This window comes from Gossypium arboreum, chromosome 13 (assembly GCF_025698485.1).
Source record: "Gossypium arboreum isolate Shixiya-1 chromosome 13, ASM2569848v2, whole genome shotgun sequence".
Lineage (NCBI taxonomy): Eukaryota > Viridiplantae > Streptophyta > Magnoliopsida > Malvales > Malvaceae > Gossypium > Gossypium arboreum.
Genome location: NC_069082.1, coordinates 129,020,274 through 129,045,295, shown reverse-complemented (window position 1 = coordinate 129,045,295; position 25,022 = coordinate 129,020,274). Strand labels below are relative to the sequence as shown.

General features: G+C 33.3%; 5 protein-coding genes across 12 annotated transcripts; 4 read left to right on the top strand and 1 right to left on the bottom strand.

Annotated features, from left to right (window-relative positions):
- The first annotated feature begins 1,098 nt into the window (after positions 1–1,098).
- On the top strand, positions 1,099–5,230 carry LOC108486499 (actin-like). 4 transcript variants are annotated; one of them, XM_053024115.1, is made up of 6 exons: positions 1,099–1,134; positions 2,625–2,697; positions 2,796–3,189; positions 3,384–3,997; positions 4,690–4,782; positions 5,005–5,230. In XM_053024115.1, exons 2-5 carry the CDS (start codon positions 2,638–2,640, stop codon positions 4,753–4,755), a joined length of 1,134 nt encoding a protein of 377 aa, XP_052880075.1. In that variant the 5' UTR covers positions 1,099–1,134; positions 2,625–2,637; the 3' UTR covers positions 4,756–4,782; positions 5,005–5,230. The 4 variants fall into 4 exon arrangements, with proteins under 4 accessions (XP_052880075.1, XP_017646072.1, XP_017646071.1 ...); XM_017790583.2 differs by lacking the exon at positions 1,099–1,134 and adding an exon at positions 1,155–1,277 and having other exon boundaries at positions 4,690–4,773; XM_017790582.2 differs by lacking the exon at positions 1,099–1,134 and adding an exon at positions 1,155–1,277.
- Positions 5,231–5,730: 500 nt separating this feature from the next.
- LOC108484470 (U-box domain-containing protein 33-like) lies at positions 5,731–10,337 on the top strand. Of its 5 annotated transcripts, XM_017788265.2 has the most exons (8): positions 5,731–6,275; positions 7,097–7,215; positions 7,336–7,445; positions 7,586–7,762; positions 7,859–8,141; positions 8,306–8,857; positions 8,995–9,717; positions 9,907–10,337. In XM_017788265.2, the coding sequence occupies exons 1-8, from the start codon at positions 6,008–6,010 to the stop codon at positions 10,087–10,089; spliced, it is 2,415 nt and encodes an 804-aa protein (XP_017643754.1). In that variant the 5' UTR covers positions 5,731–6,007; the 3' UTR covers positions 10,090–10,337. The 5 variants fall into 5 exon arrangements, with proteins under 5 accessions (XP_017643754.1, XP_017643753.1, XP_017643752.1 ...); XM_017788264.2 differs by having other exon boundaries at positions 5,731–6,218; positions 7,586–8,141; XM_017788263.2 differs by having other exon boundaries at positions 7,586–8,141.
- Positions 10,338–11,184: 847 nt separating this feature from the next.
- Positions 11,185–13,218, top strand: LOC108484403 (mitochondrial import inner membrane translocase subunit TIM9). Its single transcript, XM_017788175.2, has 2 exons — positions 11,185–11,403; positions 13,002–13,218. Exons 1-2 carry the CDS (start codon positions 11,309–11,311, stop codon positions 13,186–13,188), a joined length of 282 nt encoding a protein of 93 aa, XP_017643664.1. The 5' UTR covers positions 11,185–11,308; the 3' UTR covers positions 13,189–13,218.
- A 1,007-nt stretch (positions 13,219–14,225) lies between these two features.
- On the bottom strand, positions 14,226–18,766 carry LOC108484054 (glucan endo-1,3-beta-glucosidase). The gene is made up of 3 exons (XM_017787678.2): positions 17,538–18,766; positions 15,592–15,919; positions 14,226–14,545 (listed from the first exon to the last, which is right to left on the bottom strand). The coding sequence occupies exons 1-3, from the start codon at positions 18,588–18,590 to the stop codon at positions 14,394–14,396; spliced, it is 1,533 nt and encodes a 510-aa protein (XP_017643167.1). The 5' UTR covers positions 18,591–18,766; the 3' UTR covers positions 14,226–14,393.
- A 3,462-nt stretch (positions 18,767–22,228) lies between these two features.
- LOC108484596 (methyl-CpG-binding domain-containing protein 5-like) lies at positions 22,229–24,774 on the top strand. Its single transcript, XM_017788444.2, has 3 exons — positions 22,229–22,583; positions 23,914–24,039; positions 24,152–24,774. The coding sequence occupies exons 1-3, from the start codon at positions 22,284–22,286 to the stop codon at positions 24,383–24,385; spliced, it is 660 nt and encodes a 219-aa protein (XP_017643933.1). The 5' UTR covers positions 22,229–22,283; the 3' UTR covers positions 24,386–24,774.
- Positions 24,775–25,022: the final 248 nt, after the last annotated feature.

Below are 25,022 nucleotides of genomic sequence, written 5' to 3'. Positions count from 1 at the left end.
ATTGTCTCAATTCAATTAAAAATAATTAAACTTTTATTATTTTTATAAGATAACAAATATTAATTTAACGACATTATTGTCTTTTATACTATTATGTAATATTTTTATGATAAAAATTTAAACCTAAGATTTTATAGCTTTAATTTAACCATTTCAATAAAAAACTCATCTAAATTTTTTATATATTTTTAAAATGTATTATTTACATAAAATTTTCACATATATAATGATTGTATTATAATACAATACTATATATTAACATAATTATAATTGTTAATTAATAATAAAATACATTATTTAAATTTAATTACAAATATATATATATAAACATTCTTTTAAAATATTTTTGTTAGTAAAACTAGAGGTGCTCATGGGCAGGGTCTAAACATGATATTAATATATTTTATGCTTGTTCAAGCTCAATCTGACTCGAAATCTGGACTTCAAATTTTGCCTAAACCCGTTCATATTTGCAAAAAACTAACCAATGTCCATTTTAGGCCCCCGATATTATTTTTTAAAAAGTATTTGTATTATATTATTTTAATATTTAATAATTTTATACTTTTTATTTATTGAAAATTTTCATATTGCCATTTTAATATTATTTTAATGTTTACATTAGAGTAGTATTATATATTTAGTATCTTTTTATTTTTTAATGTGTTCTAAATTACATAATATATAAAATAATATAATATAAAATACTATAAACTTAAAACGAGTCAGGCCGGGTCGGGTTCAGCTCGAGCCTTGAATGTTCAGGCCTGAGCCCAACCCATATTTTAATTTGGCCTATTTATTTATTTATTTTGCCTAAACTCATTTTTTAAGTATAATATTTTTGTCTAAACCCTTTTAAATTTCGAGATGGTCTTCGAGTTTGGGTGGGTAGCCCGGCCATAAACAGGTGTAAGTAAAACTAATTACAAGACTGATTTGGGTCTACTTATCTTAAACTTTTCTAATTTTTTTTTCCTTTCTAAAATTTTATTTTCATTTTCCCATTTTTTATTGACAAATTAACTTTTCCATTTTTAATTTGCAGTTTTTTTTTTAAGTATAATTTTTCTAAGATTGATGGGAAACCGGTTTTATCAGCGCGGTTAAAGGAGCATATAACCGAAAGACCCGGTAAAAAGATTTTTCATTCAAGTTTTTAAATTTCAAAAAAAGGGTTTCATTTCTTCACTTTCCGTTCTTTTTTTTATTTTCTCTTTTGGAGATCATCTATCTCTGGTTTTCCTTTTTTTTTGATTCCTTTGGCTCTTGCGCAGGTGATTTCTCTTTCGCTATTGTTTGGATCCTGAGAAAATATAGGAAAAGAAAAGGAAACAAACTATGAAAAATTTAAGATTCTCGTTTTGTTATGTAAAGTATAAACTATTTATTTTTTCAGTCTGATTTTGCTTAGCATTGCGATAATTTTATAGGAAATGTACGTATCCGCTCTCATTTTAACTGATCGTTTGGTTCCTGAGAATATATTGGAAAAAAGAAGACTATAGATGAAAAATTCAGATTCTTGTTTTATTTGATAACGTCATAAATTGATGATTTTCGATCTGATTTTGCTTAGCATTCCGATAAGTTTGTAGGAAATGTAAGTCTCCGTTCTCAGTTTAATTGATCGTTTATCTACTGTTTGGTTCCTGAGAGTATACTGGGAAAAAGAAGACTATATATGAAAATTTCAGATTCTTGTTTTATTATATAACATCATACATTGATTCTTTTCGATCTGCTTTTGTTTGGCATTGTGATAATTTTGTTGGAATTTGTATGTATCCGCTCAGTTTAACTGATAATTTAGCTACTGTTTGGTTCCTGAGAATATATAGATAAAAAAGGACAATAGATGGAAATTTCAGATTCATATTTTATTATATAACATCATAGTTCGATGATCTTCGTATCTGATTTTGCTTAGCATTGTGATACTTTTGTTAGAATTGTATGTATTGTCTCTCAGTTTAATTGATCGTTTACCTATTGTTTGGTTTCTGAGAATATATATGAAACAAGAAGACAATAGATTAAATACAGTATGAATTGATGATTTTCGATCTGATTTTGCTTAGCATTGTGATAATCTTGTAGGAATTGTATGTATTCACTCTCAGTTTAATCTATCCTTTATCTACTGTTTGGTGCCTGAGAATATATAAGAAACAAAAATGACAATGGATGAAAACTTTATATTCCATTTTTATTATATAACGTCATAAATTGATTGTTTTCAATATGGTTTTGCTAAGCATTGTGATAATTTTGTAGGGGATTGTATGTATCCGTTATCTGTTTAATTGATTTAATGGTTGTTGTTTGGAATCTTTAGCTTCTAATCTTTAATGCTCGATGAATTAGCTTTCAACCAAAAAGATTAATGAAAATAAGAATGTATGATTATATGAAGGATTCTTGTTGTCTAATTTAATCACAGTAGTTTTTGAACAATTTGTTTGCAATTGATTAATTATTTGTGAATTTGGAATTTTATCACAAATTTTATTTTGCATATATCTTTCCAGTATCTTTCTCATAAATGATTCAAAATTTATAGTGTTGAATCCATGATTCTCGTTTTGCTGTGATGTTGATCTAATTCTTATGTTTCGTTTTAGCTAGCAAAACAAGATGGCAGATGGCGAGGATATTCAACCACTCGTATGCGATAATGGAACTGGAATGGTTAAGGTATAAATTTAGGATACTATCTTATGATCTTGTGTTCTACGCTGTTGGTTTTAGATTTATATATGATCTTTTTCAACGATGCATTTTGCTCTTTTTAGGCTGGATTTGCCGGTGATGATGCTCCAAGAGCTGTGTTCCCTAGCATTGTAGGTCGTCCGCGTCATACAGGTGTGATGGTTGGCATGGGTCAAAAAGATGCATATGTTGGGGATGAAGCTCAGTCCAAGCGTGGTATTCTGACTCTAAAATATCCTATTGAACACGGTATTGTCAACAATTGGGATGATATGGAAAAGATCTGGCATCATACCTTTTACAATGAACTTCGTGTGGCTCCAGAAGAACACCCGGTTCTTCTCACTGAGGCACCACTGAACCCGAAAGCCAATCGTGAGAAAATGACCCAAATCATGTTCGAGACCTTCAATGCTCCTGCCATGTATGTTGCTATCCAGGCTGTTCTCTCCCTCTATGCTAGTGGCCGTACAACTGGTAAGCAATTGACTAGTCTCAATCTCATAGATAAAACTTGAACTAAACAATCTCAAAGTCAAAATTGGCATTTCGGTTCAAGACATTGCGGATTACATTGGAAATACATAAAGTGAGCTCGAAGTTGGTTGCCATTTCTACCACTGTCATGTTTTCATGATTCAACACATATACTAACTGTTCTCCTTATGTAGGTATTGTTCTGGACTCTGGAGATGGTGTGAGTCATACTGTCCCCATTTATGAAGGATATGCCCTCCCACATGCCATCCTCCGTCTCGACCTTGCAGGTCGTGACCTTACTGATGCCCTTATGAAAATCCTGACTGAGCGTGGCTATTCGTTTACCACTACAGCTGAGCGTGAAATTGTGAGAGATGTGAAAGAGAAACTGTCATATATCGCACTCGACTTCGAGCAAGAGCTTGAAACTGCCAAAACTAGTTCTTCCATCGAGAAGAGCTATGAGTTGCCTGATGGCCAGGTGATCACCATTGGGTCTGAGCGTTTCCGATGCCCAGAGGTCCTTTTCCAGCCTTCCATGATCGGAATGGAAGCTGCTGGCATCCACGAAACCACATACAATTCTATCATGAAGTGCGATGTCGATATCAGGAAGGATTTGTACGGAAACATTGTCCTCAGTGGTGGAACTACCATGTTCCCCGGTATTGCAGATAGAATGAGCAAGGAAATCACTGCATTGGCCCCGAGCAGCATGAAAATTAAGGTGGTGGCTCCACCTGAAAGGAAATACAGTGTCTGGATTGGAGGCTCTATCTTAGCATCCCTCAGTACTTTCCAGCAGGTATTTTATCTACTTTTTTCACAATTCCATTCTCATCACAGACTCCATGCATTTACCATTCATATTAAAAGTGCTTTATGTTTTAGGAAGCTATGTTACTTAGACTCAGATTTAAATATCGAATATGTTTAATCTTTATTTTTTTTTAAAAGATTTTTGTGTATTTGGGGTTCTTTATGGGATCATATTCTATATTCATGTCTAGATAAGTGTCGGATATGGGTGCTTCAACTAAAATGGAGAGTTAAAGCAACATAGTGCTGGCTATGTTGCTCTTATTCTTTATTTTAATTAAATTACTTGTGGTAGACTCTTATCTAGACAATGGTATGGAGATATATTACAGCTAAAGATGATCCAAATACATGAAAAAAATTGAACATACTAATACCCACATTGGAACCGAATACTATTAGTATATTTTCCGCTTGTTCTCTCTAGTAAGCTTCATGCATAGACCTGTCAATCTGGTCTTGATCTGAACCAGAAACAACCCGTATCCTAAATGATCTAGATTTGAAGTGATCAAAACTCATAATAACCCTACTTGGAAAGTCAAATTTCAAACCCAAAATAATCCGAAAATGTTAAAACTCAAATTGACTCGTTCCAAAATGACCCGACTCAAAACCAACCTGAGAGTATTCATGCATATACTAAAGGCATTTTATTCATTTGGGATTGTAACGCAGATGTGGATTGCTAAGGCAGAGTATGATGAATCTGGCCCATCTATTGTGCACAGGAAGTGCTTCTAGTTCTTCACAACGCATGAGGTCCTACAAGTAATGTCGTTTAATTTAATTTAATTTAATTTATTTATTTAAAAAAAAACAAATTCAGCTCTCAAGGTTTTTTTTTTTATCTATGCTGTTTCACTTTTTTTTAATATTTATTCTCGAAAAAAAATAAACTATAAAGCTTTGCTCTATAAAAAAAGAAAAATATATAAAAAATTGCTAATATAATAATTCGTATTAATGCAAATCTTTCATCGTTGTTATCAGGCAAAGCTTAAGAAAGAATGGAGATGATGATAAGAGCTTCAACATTCATTCGTTTTTATTTTTATTTCTTCCAATTTAGCAGATGTTTTAACGATTTTCATTCAATGAAACGGCAACGGATTTGTGATTTATTATTTCTCTAGCTTTTCTCCGTTTTGTTATGTACTCCTCAGGGACATTTTGAACTCTCCTATCAATGTTATTCTTTTGTTTTCTTTTTAAAGAATTTATTTATATATAAGAGGGGTTGTTCATGTTTTTAACACACGATTAGTATTAATTGAAAATTTGAATGTAAATTATTTTTCACTTCACTTAGGGTTGAGTTTGAAACATTAAAAACTTTTTGAATTAAATTTTAGCTACTAAACGAGTAGAATTTGAATATTTAAGTTTTTCAAATGCCTAATTGAGTATTTTTATTAATGAAAATTTTCACTTTAAATGAATTAAATTTATTTTTAAAATTTTAATAATTTTATTCAATTAATCAAAATAATAATTTAGTTAATTTAATTGTCGATTTGATTTTAAAAATATTATTTTTAATTAAATTTAAATTAAAATAATCAAATTTGATGCTTCAGTTGGATCTTTGCTTTATAATTATTTGAATATAAAAATTTAATTGATTGTATTAAAGAAAATTTTTGTATTAAAAATAAATCTAATGAAATGAGTTTGAACTATTTAAATTTAAATCATAAGTCTTATAATATGTGACCTCTTTTCCAAATTGGTTAAGTATAGATATATGTCAATTTTCTCTCAATAATTAAACACAAATTCTTTTCTCTCTCTCCAATCAAGTTAAACGAAAAAGTCAAGCCCCCCAACCCATAAGGAAAAAATGGAGAATCTTTTAACTCCGCCTAGAAAATTAAGAAAACCAAATAGAAAATCTCACTTTGTTCATCCCAGCCACGAAAACATAGTCAAATCAAAAGACTCCATTGAGTGAGAAGGAAAAAAAAAAAAAAAGGTAAAAAATTCTCCAATCTAAATGGAGCTTCACAACCCAGCTCACCGAGACTCAATTCCGGGGCCTTGTTTCAGGCCACGAGTTGACCGTCCGGCGAATACCCAGTTCCCGGAATCAGCTGAGGAAACCGGAGGCTTTAACGCCGGTGAAAAAGACAAAGTGTTTATAGCGGTGGGAAAATCGGTTGAGAGAGCGGTTAATTTATTACAATGGACGTTGAAGCGATTTGGCGGTAAACATATTTGTTTGCTTCATGTTCATCAGCCTTCTCCATTAATCCCCACTTTATGTAAAGACCTTCTCCCTTTCACAGTTTCCCTTTTTGTTGTTGTGTTTTTTTTTTATGGTAGAATTTTGATTTATACTATGAATTTGTTGGCCATTGTTAGCTAATATGTGTTCTTGCTTGTTTCTGTGTGTGTGTGGGTGATGTAATTGTGAAATGTTTTTAGGCAATTAAGAAATTTAGGTAAAATTGTGTAAAATGTACTTGATTTGAGGTGAATTTAGTAAATTGGTGTCATAAAGCAACATTTGGTACGTGAATTTGACAATTTTTTTTTTAATTTGGTCCCTGAAGTTCTAGTACATATTAGTTCTAGAGTTTGGTAACTTTTCCCAATTTGTTCATAGAACTTGGGTTCAGTTAAGGAATAATTAAGAAATTTGATCATAAAATCAAAAATTATTAAAATACTAAAAACTTGAAATTGGATTTAAGTTTAGGGACCAAATTAGGGAAAACTGTCGAGTTTCGAGCCTAAAGTGGATAGAAAAATTCAATGACTGAAGTCAGAAAAGTTGCGAAGTTAAGGGACTGAATGTTATTTTATCCCTTTAGTAAACTTATTGTTTTTGTCCAAACCAGAGACTAACGTCAATTAAAAACTTGAACACAACACCTATGGTTTGGGAGAAGTCTGTGAATTGTTGTCCGTCTCTTCAAACGCTCAGGCCCTTTGCAGAGTTGGGCCATAAACTCTCAACAAAGACAACACCGACCCATTGAGGGGTCTGTCTGCTCTTGATGACCGACACTTCACTGGACTTCCCTGATGGAGGTATTTGTCGTGGTTTAATAATATGTAATTGATGTTTATAATTTGGCAGTGGGGAAACTTCCAGCAAGTCAAGCCAATAGTCGAGTCCTTTCTGCATATAGAAAGGACGAGAAGGAACAATTGAAGAAACTTTTGGAAAATTACTCAAAATTTCCCCGGAAATTTAAGGTCCGGGTCAGCATGTTTTCTTTTTTGTTCTTGGACTCGAGCTTTTAGCATTCTTAGAGGGTCATATCCCCATTATACGATTTAATGGCATTTTCATCTTCAAAGCACTCGTTTTTGCAGGTTCATATAAGCATTGTCACCATTGAGGCTAACCAAGTTCATAAAGGAATTGTCCAACTAGTCAAGAGACACGGGATTAGGAACCTTGTTATGGGAGCCATACCTGAAAAGTAAGTACTCCTTTTGAAAAATCGAAGGCCCGAGACTCGTGCTTTTTTGTCATTTCATATTTTATCAAATGTTAGCATCTGTGTTACTTGGACTTACGTGGGGCACAAACATATTCATTTTGTGTGTGTGTGTGGTGCAGTTGCATGAGTATGAAAAAGAGCTCCAGCAAATCTAGTTATGCTGCAAAGTATGTTCCCTGCTTTTGCGATATATGGTTTGTCGATAAAGGGAAACTTGTTTGGACGAGGGAAGCCTCTGAAGAACCGTGTTTGTCTACACCAGCCAGTCAAGCGGCTGTTACTGCAAAATCTTCGAGGTCTAACTCACTGCCCCATCGTAACAGTGATTCATTAGTCCACCCTGACAATCTTCGTTCTAACTCTTGTTTGACCATAACGTTTGCTGCAAGTAGTACCCAATTGACCGAGAGTATAGTGGCACAAACGGACGTGTCTCTTTCACCGAGGTTATCTAGCTTCAGCAATTTGTCTAGCCCAAGATTTACTAATGGCTCCAAATGTGCTTCTTCTGAAATGAGATTGTCTTTAGATTCTTATTCAAAGGATGAGGATGAAAATCTGTACCGTCAGCTTGGAGAAGCGAGTATGGAAGCTAAGGCATCAAAGAATGAAGCATTAGCGGAGTCGTTAAAACGCCAAAAACTGGAGTTGGAAGCTATGGAAGCTATCAACAAGGTAGATATCCGAACTTCGTCATAGGGACTACGGTTTTTGTATCTTGCTGTTTATCATTACAATTGATTCAATGAATTTATGCATCGTTTTGAGTTCATATTGCTTGATACGTTGCAGTTTCATATTGTTGATATGACGGTAATATGAGCTGGTTATTTTTTCAGATCAAAGATCTCGAATCTGCCCGTGTTCATGAAGTCAAGCTTAGAGAGAAAGCCGAGGAAGCCCTTAGAGCTACCGTGCAAGAACGAGAAAAGCTCATAAAAGAGAAAGAAGAAGCAATGGAAGAGCTACAGAGGACCACAAGAAACGTCACCCTACTAAACGGTTGTGTACAAGAAGCGAATTGTAAACATGATGAAGTTGCTGGCAAATTGAAACTAATCCAAGCATCTATCATGACTTTGCGAGAGGAAAAGCAGAGAATCAGACGACAAAAACTAGAAGCCGTTCGTTGGTTAGAACGTTGGAGAAGTCGCGGGCAAGCTGGAGCCACTACTTGTAATGGTTTCATCGGGATAGTCGAAGATTTGCCCGAGTTAGCTGAATTTTCATTGGCAGATGTCCAAACCGCAACGTGCAATTTCTCTGAAAGCTTCAAAATTGGAAAGGGAGGACACGGTTGTGTTTACAAGGGGGAAATGCTGGGTCGAACTGTGGCTATAAAGAAGTTGTATCCGCACAACATGCAAGGGCAATCTGAGTTTCAACAGGAGGTTTCATTGTTTTCCTTCTCTATCAGAACCCGAATTTATTGAAATTTGTCCTCCTTTGAGAATACCCTTTATTAGTTTTACTGCTCGAAAAAAACTGAAATTTTTTTTTTGTTTTCTTGTTTACATTTGTGGTGCAGGCTCAAGTTCTCAGCAAATTACAACATCCTCATTTGGTAACTTTGCTCGGTGTATGCCCCGAAGCCTGGTCCCTGGTTTATGAGTATGTGCCCAATGGAAGTCTCCAAGACCGGCTTTTCCGGAAAACAAGTGTTTCTCCCTTGACTTGGAAGATTCGAGCACGGATAGTAGCCGAAATCTCCAGTGCTCTTTGCTTTCTGCACTCTGCCAAACCGGAAAAGATAGTCCATGGTGATTTGAAACCCGAAAACATTCTTCTTGATTCAGAACTAAGTTGCAAGATTTGCGATTTTGGTATCTCGAGGTTGGTCACGGAGGATAATCTATATTGCCCGAGTTTCCGTTGTAGTACAGAGCCAAAGGGTGCTTTCCCATATTCGGATCCAGAATTTCAGAGGATAGGTGTCCCGACTCCTAAGTCCGACATTTATGCCTTTGGGTTGATCATTCTACAGATGCTCACTAGAAGGCCACCAGTTGGGTTAGCCGGTGAGGTTCGAAAAGCCATATCGAGCGGTAAATTAGCTTTGATACTTGATAAATCAGCTGGAGAATGGCCTATGTTCGTGGCAAGACGTTTGGTTGATCTGGGGCTACAATGCTGTGAATCGTACGGTAGGGATCGGCCTGATCTAAAACCATCTGTGGTGAGGGAACTAGGGCAGTTGCATGTCACAGAGGAACGACCAGTGCCGTCTTTCTTTTTATGCCCCATTCTTCAGGTAAGTGTCTTATTAAGTTCATATATGTCACTTAAATGAAGTGATTTCCCGATCCATTAATCCATGTTGATTGAACCGCATTTGGCCGTTATGATATAATGTCTAGGCTGCTTTTGTGGTTCTGGACTATTTGATCCGGCGTGTTCAACCAATGTCTAATACATGCTTTTTTTTTTTTTTTTAATAAAGGAAATAATGCACGACCCTCAAGTGGCGGCCGATGGATTCACATACGAAGGAGAAGCCTTGCGTGGCTGGTTGGAAAATGGCCGTGAAACTTCACCGATGACTAATTTGAAGTTGAGTCATTTGCATCTTACTCCGAACCACGCCATACGTCAAGCCATTCAAAACTGGCTTTGCAAAGCTTGAATTCTCTCTATTCGATAACGTACGTATATATATATATATAGTGATTAGATAATTGCAAGATATCAAGATAGTAATAAAATGATTCATAAGTGAAATACTTGCGTGTTATTCACGCACTGGTATGATATCGGGATTTGTCTTTTCCGATTTCTCTATCAATTCCTTAACGGTCAAGTTAGGTTTAATGTATCATAGTTATGGACCCTAAGTAACCCAACCAAAAACGGAGGGCATTGATCAAATTAGAACTTGGAGCATTTTATACCATGTTACATTTCCAATACGTGTGTACTCATGCACTAGTGCGAAAATATAGTTCGAAGTAACACAAGTGAATTTTAATAGAATTTAAAACCAAATAAATATATCTAAATTGACTCATTAACATCCCTGCTCCAAGTAACTATCAAAAATATGATATATTAATTTAGGGATATAAATGAGACATTGGTGTATGCAAGTTACTTGAATTTGACTTAAAAAAATTCGAACTTGATTCAGTATTTATCGAGCTAAGCTTGTGTTGCTCGAGCCATCAGTTGAGTCGATTTCAAGCTTAGTAATACTTGACTCGAATGGCTCGTAAGCCTTATCAATCTTTTCATATTTTTTATATTATTAAATTATATTATTTCTTTAATATATATTATTAACACTAAGCTTAATTATCGAGTTGAGCTCAATCATAAGTACAAAAATTGATAAACAAGCTTAAACAAATTAGAATTGATGTAGCTCAATTATATTTTGAACCGAGCCCAAATTTTAAAAAAAAATACTTAATCAAACTCAGTTTGGCTCAATTACACCCTCGTATAATTCCAAAACAAATTACAGCACTAGGCATAACCTATTTATACCTGCTTATAAAACTCATTTCACTTTTCAAAAAATAAAACTAATATTTATTTAAAATTAATTATAGAAATATATAAATATTAATATAAAATTATTTTTATAACTTTATGATGTATAAACAGCAAAACGAGCCGGGCCAAGCCAGATCAGGTTGAAAAATACAAGCCCAACACCTTTAGGTAAAACGGCGCCGTATGGTTTGAAGATATTAGATTCCTAGGGTTTTTTTCATTACTTGAAACGAATGGAAAGTTAAAAGCCCCTTCACGTAAACCCTTATAGTCACCTCGTAAAAGAAAGAAAATATCAAAATCCTAAAAAGAAATTCAATTGTAAAAAAAAAAGAGAGGTAGGATCTATTATGGACAAGAACATGTTAGCAGCACTCGAGGGTCTCCCTGAAGAAGATAAGGCCCGAATGTCCGCCATGATCGACCACCTTCAGCTTCGTGACAGGTGACTCACTCTCTTTATTGTCCTTTTTTTTTTCTTTATTTTGTTAAGGAAGACAGTTTTATGATGATTATTTAGGGTTTATAATCCTTATAGCTTCTTCAGATTGAGAACGATGCAGATTCCCGATTTCAAAATCTGGGTATTTTGATCTAATAAGAAGCTTAAAGATTCGTTCTCCTTTAAAACCACTGCAGCATTTTTTGGTGTTGCTTCTGGACGTTTTGGGAACTACATTTATGTATTTTTAAGCCATTTTTTATGATGCTTTTAGCTAGTATTTTGCCTACATTTCATTGGATTCGATTTCATATAGACCTGTTAGGGTTGGATTGATTTTGGGTCGGGTCAATCTGGTTAATTCGGATTTTGAAGTTGGGTTTGGATTGGGTTTTACGGGCTGGGTTATTACGGGTTCGATTCATTTCAGCGTTGAGTTATTTCGGATTCACTCTCTTTAATGTCAATTTTTTCTTAATTTGTTAAGGAATACAGTTTTAGGATGATTATTTAGGGATAGCTTCTTCAGATTGTGAACGATGCAGATTTCCAATTTCAAAATCTGGGTATTTTGATCTAATGAGAAGCTAAAAGATCTGTTCTCCTTTAAAACCAGTGCAACATTTTTTGATGTTGCCTCTGGACGTTTTGGGAACTACATTTATGTATTTTTAAAGCCATATTTTATAATGCTTTTAGCTAGTATTTTGCCCACATTTCATTGTATTTGCTTTCGGATAGACCTGTTAGGGTTGGATAGATTTTGGGTCGGGTCAATCTGGTCAATTCAGATTGTGAAATTGGATTTTGATTGGTTCAGGATCGGGTTACTTGGATTTGAAGCTTGGTTTTTACGTGCTGGGTATTCACGGTTCAAATTATTTGAGTTATTTTAGATTACTTGTTTAGGTCTTTTTATGTCTTGGTTGTTTTGGGTTTCAGTCAGTCATGGTTCTGAGTCAATTTGAGTTTAGGTTTCAAAGGATGGAGTTGTAGACGATTCCTGATCATGACGGCTTGGATTAGGATTGGGTTTTGGGTTTTGGGTTTTGGGTCAAAATTGATAGGTTTACTTGTGTTCAAATATGGTATTTAAGAAAATTCTTGGAGTTTGAATAACGTTGATCATAGCGACCACCGTTATCTATCTCTGGATGCTTAAGTCGATACTAGCTTTTCCCTTTCATAAAGATAAACTTGTTCCAATTTTATTCCATTTCCTTTTTTAGATCTTGTTTCTATAGCTTATGGTTATGCCATTGTTATATTTATAGACTTATCTCAATATTGTTAACGTGGAGACAGACATATCTTTTTTATGGCGTTGGGGAAGAACTAGGGTTCGAAGGGATTTTGATACAATCTACATAATTTCCATGGTACTTGAAACCCTTTTTGTTTAGATTGGGAACCATTGATGGTTATGCCATTGTTATATTTACAGATTCATCAGCATTGTTAACACGGAGATGGACGGATATCTTTTATACTATAGAAGAGATAGAAACTGGGCCAGGGTTGGGACAGAATAGGGTTTGAAGGAGTTTCGAACTTCCAATACACTCTCCATATCTGTTAATCGGTGCTTTTTGATTTTACAGTTTGAGAATGTACAATTCACTCGTCGAGAGATGCTTCACCGACTGCATCGACAACTTCACTCGCAAGACGTTGCAGAAGCAAGAGGAAACCTGTGTGACACGATGCGCTGAGAAGTTCTTGAAGCACTCGATGCGCGTAGGCATGAGGTTCGCGGAGCTTAATTCGCAAGCACCAACGCAAGATTGAAGGGTAATAATAAGAACTGCGAGAAGGGGCTCGGAATTTCTTATTTCGTAACAATTTTCTTTTTGGATTAATCGAGTTCTTCGCAAATCTTGTTTCTTGGAAGAATTTGTTGATTTTCACTATTGAATCAATTGCTTGTTATGGTAAGAGTGAAGATTGTTCAATTCACCTTGATTGATTAATGAGCTAAGAAGTGGAAAAAAAAACACTTTGTTTCCTATTCTAAGTCCATTTCTAATTATTTAATAATATTTTAGTAACTTTTTTTATTTAGACACATAATTTTGATAATTTTTTTACCTTGAACTTTGAATCTTGTCGTCAAATAATTAAAAATGAACTATAGATGACGTGGTAAATAATGGGGTGAGAAAGATTTATAAAATTAATTTATTTTTGATGTTACATGGTTCACTCTTTATCGAATTTAAACCGAAATAAATATGAGAAGATTCACGTGTTTTACGAGATAATATTTGAACTTGTTTCATAATCTCACCCTTGTCAACAACCGAAGGTTTCACTGGTTATATTGATACGAAATTAAAATCAAAGTACTAGTTTAAATTAGGTCTAATTATGATTTTAGATCGGTTACCGATGAATTTAAATTCACTAAGCATTCACCATCGGCATTAAAGCCTCCTCCGACAGAAATCAAATCGCGATAAGGCTTTAAAAGACGACGCCAAGCCACCATGGATGCCCTATGGGATTCGACGGGATCTAGTGCGTTGACTCCAAAAAATCATCATTGCCCATCCAACCGACGATTAAATCATGCTAGAAACCAAGATTCTTACCTGCTCCCCTCGAGAACCCTAACTAAAAACAAAAAAGAAATTGTCCATTAACTCTAGCATAAGCGTGGAGTCCGCATCCCGATTCCCGAGTCACAGAATACTTTTATGAGTTGCAGAACCCTACTGACCATAATTCAATGGTCGTAAGTCGAAAGAAAAAATGAACGAGACTAGATTTTATTTATCCACAAGCAATTCACATATACATAACTATATATTTTTATATCATAATCATATTTAAAATATTTTTATATTTTATTAATTAATAATTTATGTTATATTACTCGTTAAATAGAAAGTCTAGTACAACCTTAGCCCCCCAAAAAGTAAAAATATTAATTCCAATAAAATTTAGCTTCTGACCAAAAAATCTAACTAGGCCACTTACATCACAATGTCAATTTAATAAAATCTAATAAAAATCATACAGTACGACAAGGTAGCCAAAGAAATCACGTGCCAAACGGCGCTAAATCTCATTGTATTTGCGGCCACTGAACTTTCCAATTTTAACCCTGACCCTTGATTCACTGAATAGTTACAAGCTGCATGACCTGCCACCATTACAAAATTTTGTCAGTCCAAATTATATTTATGTATTTCATTTTTTAAAATCATAATTGTTTTTTTTTTTCAAGAGATTCCGTGGTCTAATTTTGGTTTTAGTCCAATTATCATTTTGAAATTTGATGTTTAATCCTTGTTATTAATAAGTTTAATCAATAAGACCATTAGTTGTCTCCATTAAGGTATTGTTATAAAATTTAAATTGGTGGCCAAACCCATCATATTATTAATTCAACCATTATAAAATGAATTTTGTTTCAAAAAATTAAAAAATTTCAAAGCAAATTAAGAAAAAAAAAAGTGCAATCAAACAATAAAAACAACATAAACATTACTTTATAAATTGAGAAAACAAAATTGAATATTCTAACTAGCTTAAATTTGATTCAATTTTCTTTTATCATTTCAATTGATTTTCGTATCGGTTAAATCTTTCTCCGATCAATTGAATTGATTAAACTAGTGATTCTTGATTCAACTGATACAATTAGTCAATCCAGTTTAATTCTAATATCATGTGTTAAAGTGATTAAGTAAAATTTTCAATTAATCCATCCGCTTACACAATCAAGGTCGTAAGAAGCTTCAGCTTCAACTGATAATAAAATTATATGCTACTTAATTATGAAAAGTTACAAAATGGTCATCCAACTATTAGTAAATTTATTTATTGGTAACACAATTATGAAAAATTTACAAAATGATCAGTCAACTATTTAATTTTTTTTCTTTTTTAGTCATTAACTAGTTAACGTAAAAATAGGAACACCAAAAATTCTAGTTAGGTAACCACAAAAGATAAAATTAATAATTGAATGACTATTTTGTAACTTTTTATAATTAGATGACCAAAAGTTTTACTAATTAATTGAATGACCATTTTATAAATTTTCATAATTAAATAATAAAAATTAACTCAACACTACTAATATAATTTTCCTTAATAATTCTTTCAACTTAAACTTACTAATACCATTATAAAAACATAAAATCAAATTTATGCCAAATATTATCGATGTGAAGGGAAACTTACTTGGATCGGTAGAGGTGATGACACCCGTACGATTGAAATCGCAGTTGAAATCATGACGACCATTGGCTTGATAGTACACATTCATTGCGTACGATGCATGTGACCTCACATTATTGGGGTTAAAGCAGGCCCCACCCGATTGGATCGGCTTACAATCCACTCCGCTGCTGCAAACGTAATCTATGTTCGCTTGCAACGCCGCATCGCTGGCGTTTGATTTAGCCACGCACCACTTCCCCGAACCACTTGATGGCGCCTTTCCCGCCGACGGAGCCGTGGCCGCCGATGGAGCTGTGGCCGTCGTTGGAGCTGATGTCGGACCCATCCCCTACATCACAAAAAATTCAAATTACTCTAATCAGCTCGTCTCATTATATAATTAAATTTTAATCCTCATTTTTATTCTTTAATCTAATATAATTATTTATTTATCGTAAAAGAATAAAATAAAATTCAACTAAATAAATAAAAAGGTAAAATAAAATCCAACTAAATAGATAAAAAAATAAAATCCAACTAGGTGCCTTGATGAGGCTAAATTGTGCATATATATATATATATATATATTTAATTGGTTATATAAATTTTTTTCAATATTTAAAAATATAAGTCAATTTTAAAAAGATAATGTGAAAATACGTTCAATTGGACAAGCTTTTACTGATATGTCAGTAAAAATTCATCAAGTTGAATGTATTTTCCTGTGCAAAAAATTCGCTTAACTGAACGAGCTTTTCTAACAATTGTGCGAAAAGTTTACCCAAATAGTTAAACTTTTCTACCAATTATGTAAAAAACACGTCCAGCTGAACGTCTCTCTAAAATTAGTCTATTTCTCTATCTCTTAAAAAACCCGACATATTTAACTAATTAAAGAAAAATAAGGGTATATATTGTTAATTTAGTCCCTTGATGATATTTTTTATGGGATGATATTTTTTATGGGTCAATAATAAAGATTGAAGCTAAATTCTTGAATCAAAATTACTTTTTCAAACAGACATACCGAATAAAACAAATAAAGCAACTTTTTCAGACAAATAAGAAAAGAGTGAGAGCTTTATTTCAGCAGGTAATAAAATGTAAAAATGACTAAAAAAAACTGGAAAGCATGACTAAAACAGCTAAGCCACGTACGGCCTGTCGCCAACATCAATCAAAGTCGGCTACGCAGTTACATAAACAAAGCTGGCATGTGTCAGAAACCAAGAACATGAAAGGTTTAATTTTGCCACCAATCACTGTAGTTTTAGCACTTTTAAAATTAGCACCTCAATTAACCTTACATCATTAATGAGCTTCAATTTTTAGGGATTAATTTCATAAAGTATAAGTTGAGTGCATGACTAGTAAAAGTATCACGAAGACTATTACACTGTAAACTAGGTTATATTTCATCCCTTTTATTCAAAAAATTAATAAATTAATTCATGTATATTATATCAAAGAATAAATTAATTTTTTTGTTAAAGATTTCATTATTTTTACTATTAAAACTGACGAGATAATTGCACATGATACGCCAAACATATCTTATTTTAACATATAATAAAAAAATTTAACAATAAAAATAAATAAAAATTTTATTTCTAGTATAAAACCTCTATAATACGTCTAACATAATTAGACACTAGTACTTGCAAACTATTACAATTCAACTCGATAAAATTTTAATTCAATTCAATTATTATCGAGTTGAACTTAAACTATCGATTGAGCCAAATTCAGTATTTATAGTACTTTTAACATAATCAGACACTAATGCTTATAAACTTGAATTGTTAATCCAACTTACTTAAGCCCGAATTAAATTACTCAATTAAATCTTCAATTAAACTCAAATTTAAAATTTATATTCAATTGAATATATTCAAATTTTGAATTTAACTCAAGCATATAAGTATTGCAAAACATTAAGGATTAACGCAATCATCAAGAAAATTTACCTGTTCACTGCGGAGGATGCCCACGTCGTAAACCGGATTCAAGTCGGGTTTAAACAACCCGAAGTTCCGCTCCGGAACCGATTCCTTCAAGTTCTCGTTGAACAAAGCGAAAATATACGTTTCAAAGGTCCTATTGGGCATCAATGGAGTCCCTTTACCAGAGTCCACGTGCTTAATGAGGTTCCCATTGTACGACAACGCATTCTCCAAGCTCACACCGGGTTGACCCGGATCACCAACAGAAGGCCATCCAGTTTCAGCCACAACGATATCCACATCCTCATACCCGACCCGTTTCATAGCTGTATAAACCGCGTCCAGTTGAGCGTCGAACATGTTGGTGTAGTTTATCCCCGTACCGGCGTCGAAAACGCCGCCGTTTGGTTTAAACAAAGCGTAATCCAACGTTTGTGGCTTGAACCCGAAATACGGGTATGGGTTCACCATGAAAGGAGATTTTGTTTGCTTATGGAACTCCAAAATCGGCGCGAAAATGAGCTTATCGTAACCTTTCCGGAACTTCCCCGCACTCGGCGGCTCCGACGTAGACAATATCCCGAGTGAATGCGGCGTCGAGACTTTAACACTTGTAGCGTTAGCCGAGTCTAGAGCCGATCTGAGTGCTTTCATGGCAGGCAAAAGGTAAGCTATGAGAGTTTTATCCGACGTGGCGAGGATTTCATTCCCGACGGCGATGTATCTGATGATTGTTTTCGGATGATAGGGCAAGATGTTCTTCTCGATCCAAGCTTTAGCTCCGGGAAGCTTAGCCAGAGACGGTATGTCGCCGTTTCCGACCGTAACGGTAACGGAAATCCCCGTTCCGGCGAAGGCTTTAAGGATATCGGGATTCGTGTCGAATATCTTAATCCGGTCGATGTTTGTTTTGCTTTTGAGGAATTTTGCTACTTGTGTCGGAGTTGGGAGATTGTCGGCGACGGTTCCGTAGTTGACGCCGATGGTATAGACGGCGGTGGCAGTGGAGGAGAAAATAGAAAGGTGGCAACTAAAGAAGAAGAAGATTAAGAGCTTAGTTGCAGAGAGAACCGCCATTTTATTACCTCTGAGAGAAACAAAAAGTGAAACAGTATTGATGGAGTTTAAACTGGAACCTCTGGTTTTGTCTATGAACACGGTGCCGACTATGGAGTGTTTGAAAATGGAAGAGAGAGATATTGTGTGCGGCAGTATCTTATATGAAATCCACACACAAACACTATAAAATAAAAAAGGTTAAAATCTATTAAAAGTACCCGTACTATTTGTAAATTTATTATTTAGTCCCTGTGCTTTTATTTTTAAAATTTTAATCCTCTACTTTTCAAATTTCCAAATGTTAATACTATTAAAATTATTTTGTTAAATTTAATTTTATTATAATATCATTTTTAGTTACATTGCTACCTAATGAGTATTTTTTCAATATGTCACGCCTAAAATTAATAATATTTACAATTAGACTTAAATTTTAAATTCAAAAAGTATAATAATTAAAATCTAAATCTTTGAAAAGTACAGACAACTATATATTTTAACCAAGTAAAAATGGAGTAACTTCACCAAAACTCCCCAACCTTTGTATATTTTCTAAATTGATTAATAAATCATGAAATATTCTAATTGAATCCTTTATATACTATGAATAGCTTGGATAATGGATGCAACCTGTTAATATATCATATCTAAGTTGCTTTATTCTCAGAACTACATGTTTTAAACATGTACATCTAAGTTCTGTACACTTTGAATTAATTGTACATGTAAAATTTAAATTACATGTTTTAAATATGTTTGAAGTTAAAATTGAGTTGATATTTAATATCTATACTGTCAATTAGGCAGATGAAAAATTGACATATGTGACACATTAGTACAAGTATTTTGAGGATTCAATAAAAGATATTGAAATTTAGAGCCAAATTAGAATTTTTATTATTGTTTGAGGCCTATGGTGAAATTAACCTAATTCATATAACAAATATGATTTGCTAAATGCCTTCTTTTATGTATATATAGTAATATTACGAGTCGATATTAACTCAGTAAATAATTAAAATTTTATATATTCCTTGGATTCGTTGATATAGTGGTCCATACGCGTTTAATGTGGTCAATATTGGATACAATCTGTCAACTAAAAAAACGACACGTGCTTTTTCTTTAATTATATCAATTTTCAGTTATTTCTGCAAGCACCCAATCCTTGCCTGGTTTGATTGTGTAGATTTTTTTTTGCTTTAGCTTAGGGTTTATTGGGGATTAGGCTTTAGAAGACGTATCTAAGTTTTATTTTGGCTAAGGGTCAATAAAAAAGTTTTATTTTGACTAGACCCTACCATTAATCTAATGGATAATGGGAAATTTAAATTTCCAATTTTTCTTTATTTAACCCTTATTTTTAGCTAAATTTAATTTTCAAAAGACTATAACTTAAATTTTGAATATTTTAATTTACATGGCAATTCACATTCGTAGTTTTTTATTGTATTTTTAAAATATTTTTATAATTTTTAAATTATTTGTTGGTATAGTAAATAAGACAAATATTGTCATATCAACATGAATTATTCGTAAACTGTCATGTGGGTTGCCATAGCAATATTGTTAACAATTATATGTTTTTGTCAACATTTTCGTTAGATAAAATGATTTGAGACTCTTTTTGAAAGAATGATGACCAAATTTAGCTTAAAAAAAAGAACAACAATCAAATTGACAAAATATGTAAATATTAACAGTAAAATTTGGCATTATGCCTGATCTGATTAATTGAAAATTTGAATTTTGTTTTGTTATATTTTATTAACTATATATACAGGGGCGAAACTAGGGAGCTAGCAAGGCCCGACCCCCCTAAAACTAAAATTTTTTTATTTAGACCCTTTAAAAATTTAAAAATTTTGAATTAATAAAGGTAAAATTACACTTTGCCCCTAAAAATGATAAAATTTGATTTAATCATTTAAAATTATAAATATAGAGTCTATTAAAATGGTGAAATTGTAATTTTACTATTGTAAAAATTATAATTTAATTTTGACCCCCCTAAAAAAAATTCCTGACTTTGCCCCTGGTCACATTTAATGAATTTGAATATATATATATATACTGTTTTGGTATAACCGCCTGTCTCGTCATCTGTTTTATGGTTTGAACAAAGTTCTAATAGGATCAGATATAGTATTCAGGTAAAATTCCTCTTAACAATGACGACTCCAAAATTCTAACTTATTTTTATTTTAAATATATTATTATCTATTTGATAAATGAATTATTATTTAATACAACTTCCTTTTTTTAATAACAATCAATGACATACTGAATAACTTTTCGACCTTTCTTATTAAGTTTAAAAACTCTACCATGAACGTATCAAATTATTATTTTAAAGGAGCTTAAATGAAAATTTCCCATTTAATTATGAGTTTAGGCTTACTTACATATTTTTATAATTTTATTTTGATTTAAGTTTAGATATATTTTAATTTTATTTTGATTTAAGTTTAGATATATTTCAATTTTAATTCAAGTTTATAATCGTGACTCAAATCTATTCATGTATTGTAATATTTTGATTATGATTTTGATTAAAATCATTAGCACGTGTATTATTTATGATTATTCTTAAAAAATTGAACTTTCAATGATTTAAAATTCATAATTAATATATTATCCATATTTATTTTACTCTAAAGTTAAATATATTTCAAATTTCAATTGTTAATGCATCCCTTTGATTCTGATTTATTTGAGATTATTTTTGAAAAGTTTAGACTTTGGGAGCCTTGATTTTAAAAATCATATTTAATTAAAGTATTTATTTAGATTTTTTAATAATTTAACTTTTTAAATAAATTTATATTTTTATTATATTTAAAATCCCATTTAAGTGTGAATTGGAGATGAATTGCAATTTATTTTACAAAATATAAATACAAAAATTGATTTGAGTGTGATACATGTATAATAATAACTCATTCAAATATAATGATAATTTTTTCATTTCTAAGGGTTAATACACTATTTGGTATTTGAGTATTTTTTTTTAATTCTAAATTTACACTTAAGTTTACTTCCAATGTTCAATTTGGTACTCGAACTAATCAACATCATGTGGTCTAATAAATATTTGACACCAAATCTAAAATACATGATAATTTACATATAAAATTCAAAAATCTGCAAATTTCAAAGGGGCGGTAGCCCTCTGTGTCCCCTGAATCCATCCTTGTACCTATCACATCGATAGCTTGTATTTGACATGTTAAAAATTAAATAACCATATGAAATTTTATTGACTTATGTTATTTTTTAACGTATCAAATTCAAGTCATCAATGCAATAAATATGCACTTGTTACAATTTGATCCTTGTAGTTTGAAAGTACTCCATGTCATATCTGAATTGACATTTCATGGCTAGGTTGGCAAAGAATCTAACTAATAGAATATTGATATTATATTATGAGGACTAAATTAAAACTTTTTAAAGTTTAGTGACTAATTTAGAATCTGAGCGATAATCTAAGGACTATTGATAAAGTACCCCATTTTGTTGCTAAAAACGCATGCGTTTCGTTAATATTAACCGCGTTTTTACTGAATGCTATGCTAAACGGTTGACACGTCATCGAAATTAACGGCAACAATCTTACGGCGTTATTTGGAGAATCGAATTGGTTGTACTTACCCTTTTTCTTTCCTTTTCCGTAGCACGCACACTTTTCAGCTCGTTTCTTTTAGCGCAATGTCTGACCCGGTTCAAACCTCCCCGGCCGATTTACCTTCCGATCCGCTTCTCAAACCCGGAGCTTTCATCGACGTCAACGGTGAACGAAAACCGGCCGAGCTAACCAAAGCTCGCAACGGTTCGATCCCGAACGGTTCCCAACCGGAGACACCTTCGCGGGGCTCGGTCAACTCTTCATCGTCGGCAGATTCTAAGGTCAAACGGCGCGTAGTGGCCCCGGAAACTTGGTTGCCGCCTGGATGGTTGATCGAAGATAGGGTTCGGACCTCCGGCGCCACTGCTGGACTAGTTGATAAGGTCACTCTCATCTCTTATTGAAATTTCTCTGTTTTTTTGAATATTAGTTGATTATCTAATTGTGTACTGTTTGTGTTTTAAATTTGATTGATTAAACCCTTGTTTTTGCTGCTAGAGTCGTTGATACTTGCTAGTGTTATTTGCCATTAAGCAGCATTGTATCTTTTGATCTTAGCCGTCAGATTGGTACCTAGAGCTAGATCAAATTCTAGGGTTCATAGATTTACCACTTTGATTAGGATTATTGATCTTTTGAACTCTTATCTATGGGGCATGGAAGCATTTGTTTTTGAAAGAAATTTATCGAAACACAATTGATTGGCGTAGATTTTAATCCTGGCCGTATATTGAGAAGCTAAAACTCGGGTTTGCGTAGACACACGACCGAGCTTTCATCTCCGTTCTATTTCTGATACGAGATGCATTGCGAAAGTCCAGTCAATGAATGTCTCGGTACAAGTTGCTCCATAAAATCGGATTTGACTCGAGAGAAAGTTTTGTTGTCCGGTGACTAGTATTTTGCTTTAGAGAGTTGTAGAAACATTGCTGCATATTGAGAAGCTAAAACTCGGGTTTGCATAAACACAAGACCTAGCTTTCATCTCTGTTCTATCATGGAAACAAGATGCATTGCGAAAGTATAGTGAATGAATGTCTCGGTCGAAGTTGGTCCATAAAATCGAATTGACTTAAGAGAATGTTTTGTTGTCCGGCGACTAGTATTTTCCTTTAGAGAGTTATAGAAACATTGCTGCATATTGAGAAGCTAAAACTTGGTTTTCATAAACACATGTACGAGCTTTCATCTTTGTTCTATCACGGAAACGAGATGCATTGCGAAAGTCCGGGATATGAATGTCTCGGTTGAAGCTGGTCCATAAAATTGGATTTGACTCTTGAGAATGTTTTGTAGTCCGGCAACTAGTATCTTGCTTTAGAGAGTTATAGAAACATCGCTGCACCTTGAGAAGCTAAAACTCAGTTTGCATAAACACATGTATGAGCTTTCATCTTCGTTCTGTCGTGGAAACGAGATGTATTGCGAAAGTCTGGTGAATGAATGTCTTAGTACAAGTTGGTCCATAAGATTGGATTTGACTCGAGAGAATGTTTCATTGTCCGGTGACCAGTATTTTACTTTAGAGAGTTATAGGAACCTATGAAACATTGGAAATTTCGTTTCGGTTAGGGTTTGTTTTAGTCAAGATATGGTTATTCTCTTGCATCAATAATATGTTTCTTGTGTACTTGGATTTATGTTGCTCGTGTTTTTGAGAGGATTGGCTCTGCGGTGATAATATAAACATACATGATAACCTTTTTCGTGCAGTATTACGTTGATCCAACGTCAGGCCGAAAATTTAGATCCAAGAAAGAAGTGCTTTACTTTTTAGAAAACGGATCTCCCCCACCTAAACGGAAGAAGGGAACTGAGCTTCCTGGCAGTGAAGTACCTGTAAGTCAGAAACTAAAAGCCATGTTAGTTGAAAAGCTGATTATTTAAAACCCGATGCTTCACTTCTTAATCCCCTGGCATTCGGTGAATGCTTGAATTGTGTCTTTTGCAGTCTACAGGAAACTCTCCCGGCCAAAAACAGAAGAAGTCTGCTAAAAAACAGAAGCCGTTGAACTTTGATTTCATTAACGTTCCGGAGAAAGTCGATTGGATTTTAACTGATGCCTGTTCGGACTCCTGGACTCCCTTCCTCGGGAACGATTTAGTGCCTGAATCTACTAAACAAGATTGGGCCACTGCATTTACGTCCCTAACAGTCAAGAAAAGTAGTCAAGCAATGTTTTGAAGACATTTTCTATGTCGTTTTAGATTTGACTACATCGATTAAACGCCTGGTTTCATACTGACCAGCAATATCTATATTCCTGTTTCCATCTCTAATTGTTTTCGTTTTTCAGCTGTAATCGCTCATGTCTTGTTATCTTTTGATCAGACATTTCACACACCGGCCAGGCTCGACAAAGGTTAGGACTTTTTTCTAGTTATAAAAAAGTTCAATACACACTCATGTATTCATTTTTTTTGGTCCCCCTTTCCTCTGTTCATATGTAGCCTGTAGCTAGAAAGTTTACTTTTAAATGGCTTTGTTGTTTAAAAAAAACTCTGAAAACTTATGGTTTTGTTTTTATTTTTAGAGAATGAAATGCAGAGAGCCCTTTTGTTTATTTTAGTTAATGGATTTGTGTTTTTTGTTTAAGCAATTCGTTTCTTATTACAATTAGGGTTAATATATTATTTAGTAATTGACTTTGGTTTCAATGTTCAATTTAGTATCTGAGTTTTTTCAATTTAATTCTCGAGTTTGATTTTAATGTTCAATTTGATGTAAGACAGTTTTTTTATCTCAATTAAGTGATTATAATTTTTTTACTAAGGTCAATGTGTCAAATATTCATTGGCTTACATGATGCTTTTTAGTTTGG

Coding starts and splice junctions, on each gene's coding strand:
- LOC108484403 (XM_017788175.2), top strand. CDS start 11,309: ATGGACAAGAACATGTTAGCAGCACTCGAGGGTCTCCCTGAAGAAGAT. Junction 11,404..13,001: donor CACCTTCAGCTTCGTGACAG/GTGACTCACTCT, acceptor TTGATTTTACAG/TTTGAGAATGTACAATTCAC.
- LOC108484470 (XM_017788263.2), top strand. CDS start 6,008: ATGGAGCTTCACAACCCAGCTCACCGAGACTCAATTCCGGGGCCTTGT. Junction 7,216..7,335: donor AATTTCCCCGGAAATTTAAG/GTCCGGGTCAGC, acceptor TCGTTTTTGCAG/GTTCATATAAGCATTGTCAC. Junction 8,142..8,305: donor CTATGGAAGCTATCAACAAG/GTAGATATCCGA, acceptor TTATTTTTTCAG/ATCAAAGATCTCGAATCTGC.
- LOC108486499 (XM_053024115.1), top strand. CDS start 2,638: ATGGCAGATGGCGAGGATATTCAACCACTCGTATGCGATAATGGAACT. Junction 2,698..2,795: donor ATGGAACTGGAATGGTTAAG/GTATAAATTTAG, acceptor TGCTCTTTTTAG/GCTGGATTTGCCGGTGATGA. Junction 3,190..3,383: donor TGCTAGTGGCCGTACAACTG/GTAAGCAATTGA, acceptor CTCCTTATGTAG/GTATTGTTCTGGACTCTGGA.
- LOC108484054 (XM_017787678.2), bottom strand. CDS start 18,590: ATGGCGGTTCTCTCTGCAACTAAGCTCTTAATCTTCTTCTTCTTTAGT. Junction 15,920..17,537: donor GCATCCTCCGCAGTGAACAG/GTAAATTTTCTT, acceptor TTTGTGATGTAG/GGGATGGGTCCGACATCAGC. Junction 14,546..15,591: donor CATCACCTCTACCGATCCAA/GTAAGTTTCCCT, acceptor TAATGGTGGCAG/GTCATGCAGCTTGTAACTAT.
- LOC108484596 (XM_017788444.2), top strand. CDS start 22,284: ATGTCTGACCCGGTTCAAACCTCCCCGGCCGATTTACCTTCCGATCCG. Junction 22,584..23,913: donor CTGCTGGACTAGTTGATAAG/GTCACTCTCATC, acceptor TTTTTCGTGCAG/TATTACGTTGATCCAACGTC. Junction 24,040..24,151: donor TTCCTGGCAGTGAAGTACCT/GTAAGTCAGAAA, acceptor TGTCTTTTGCAG/TCTACAGGAAACTCTCCCGG.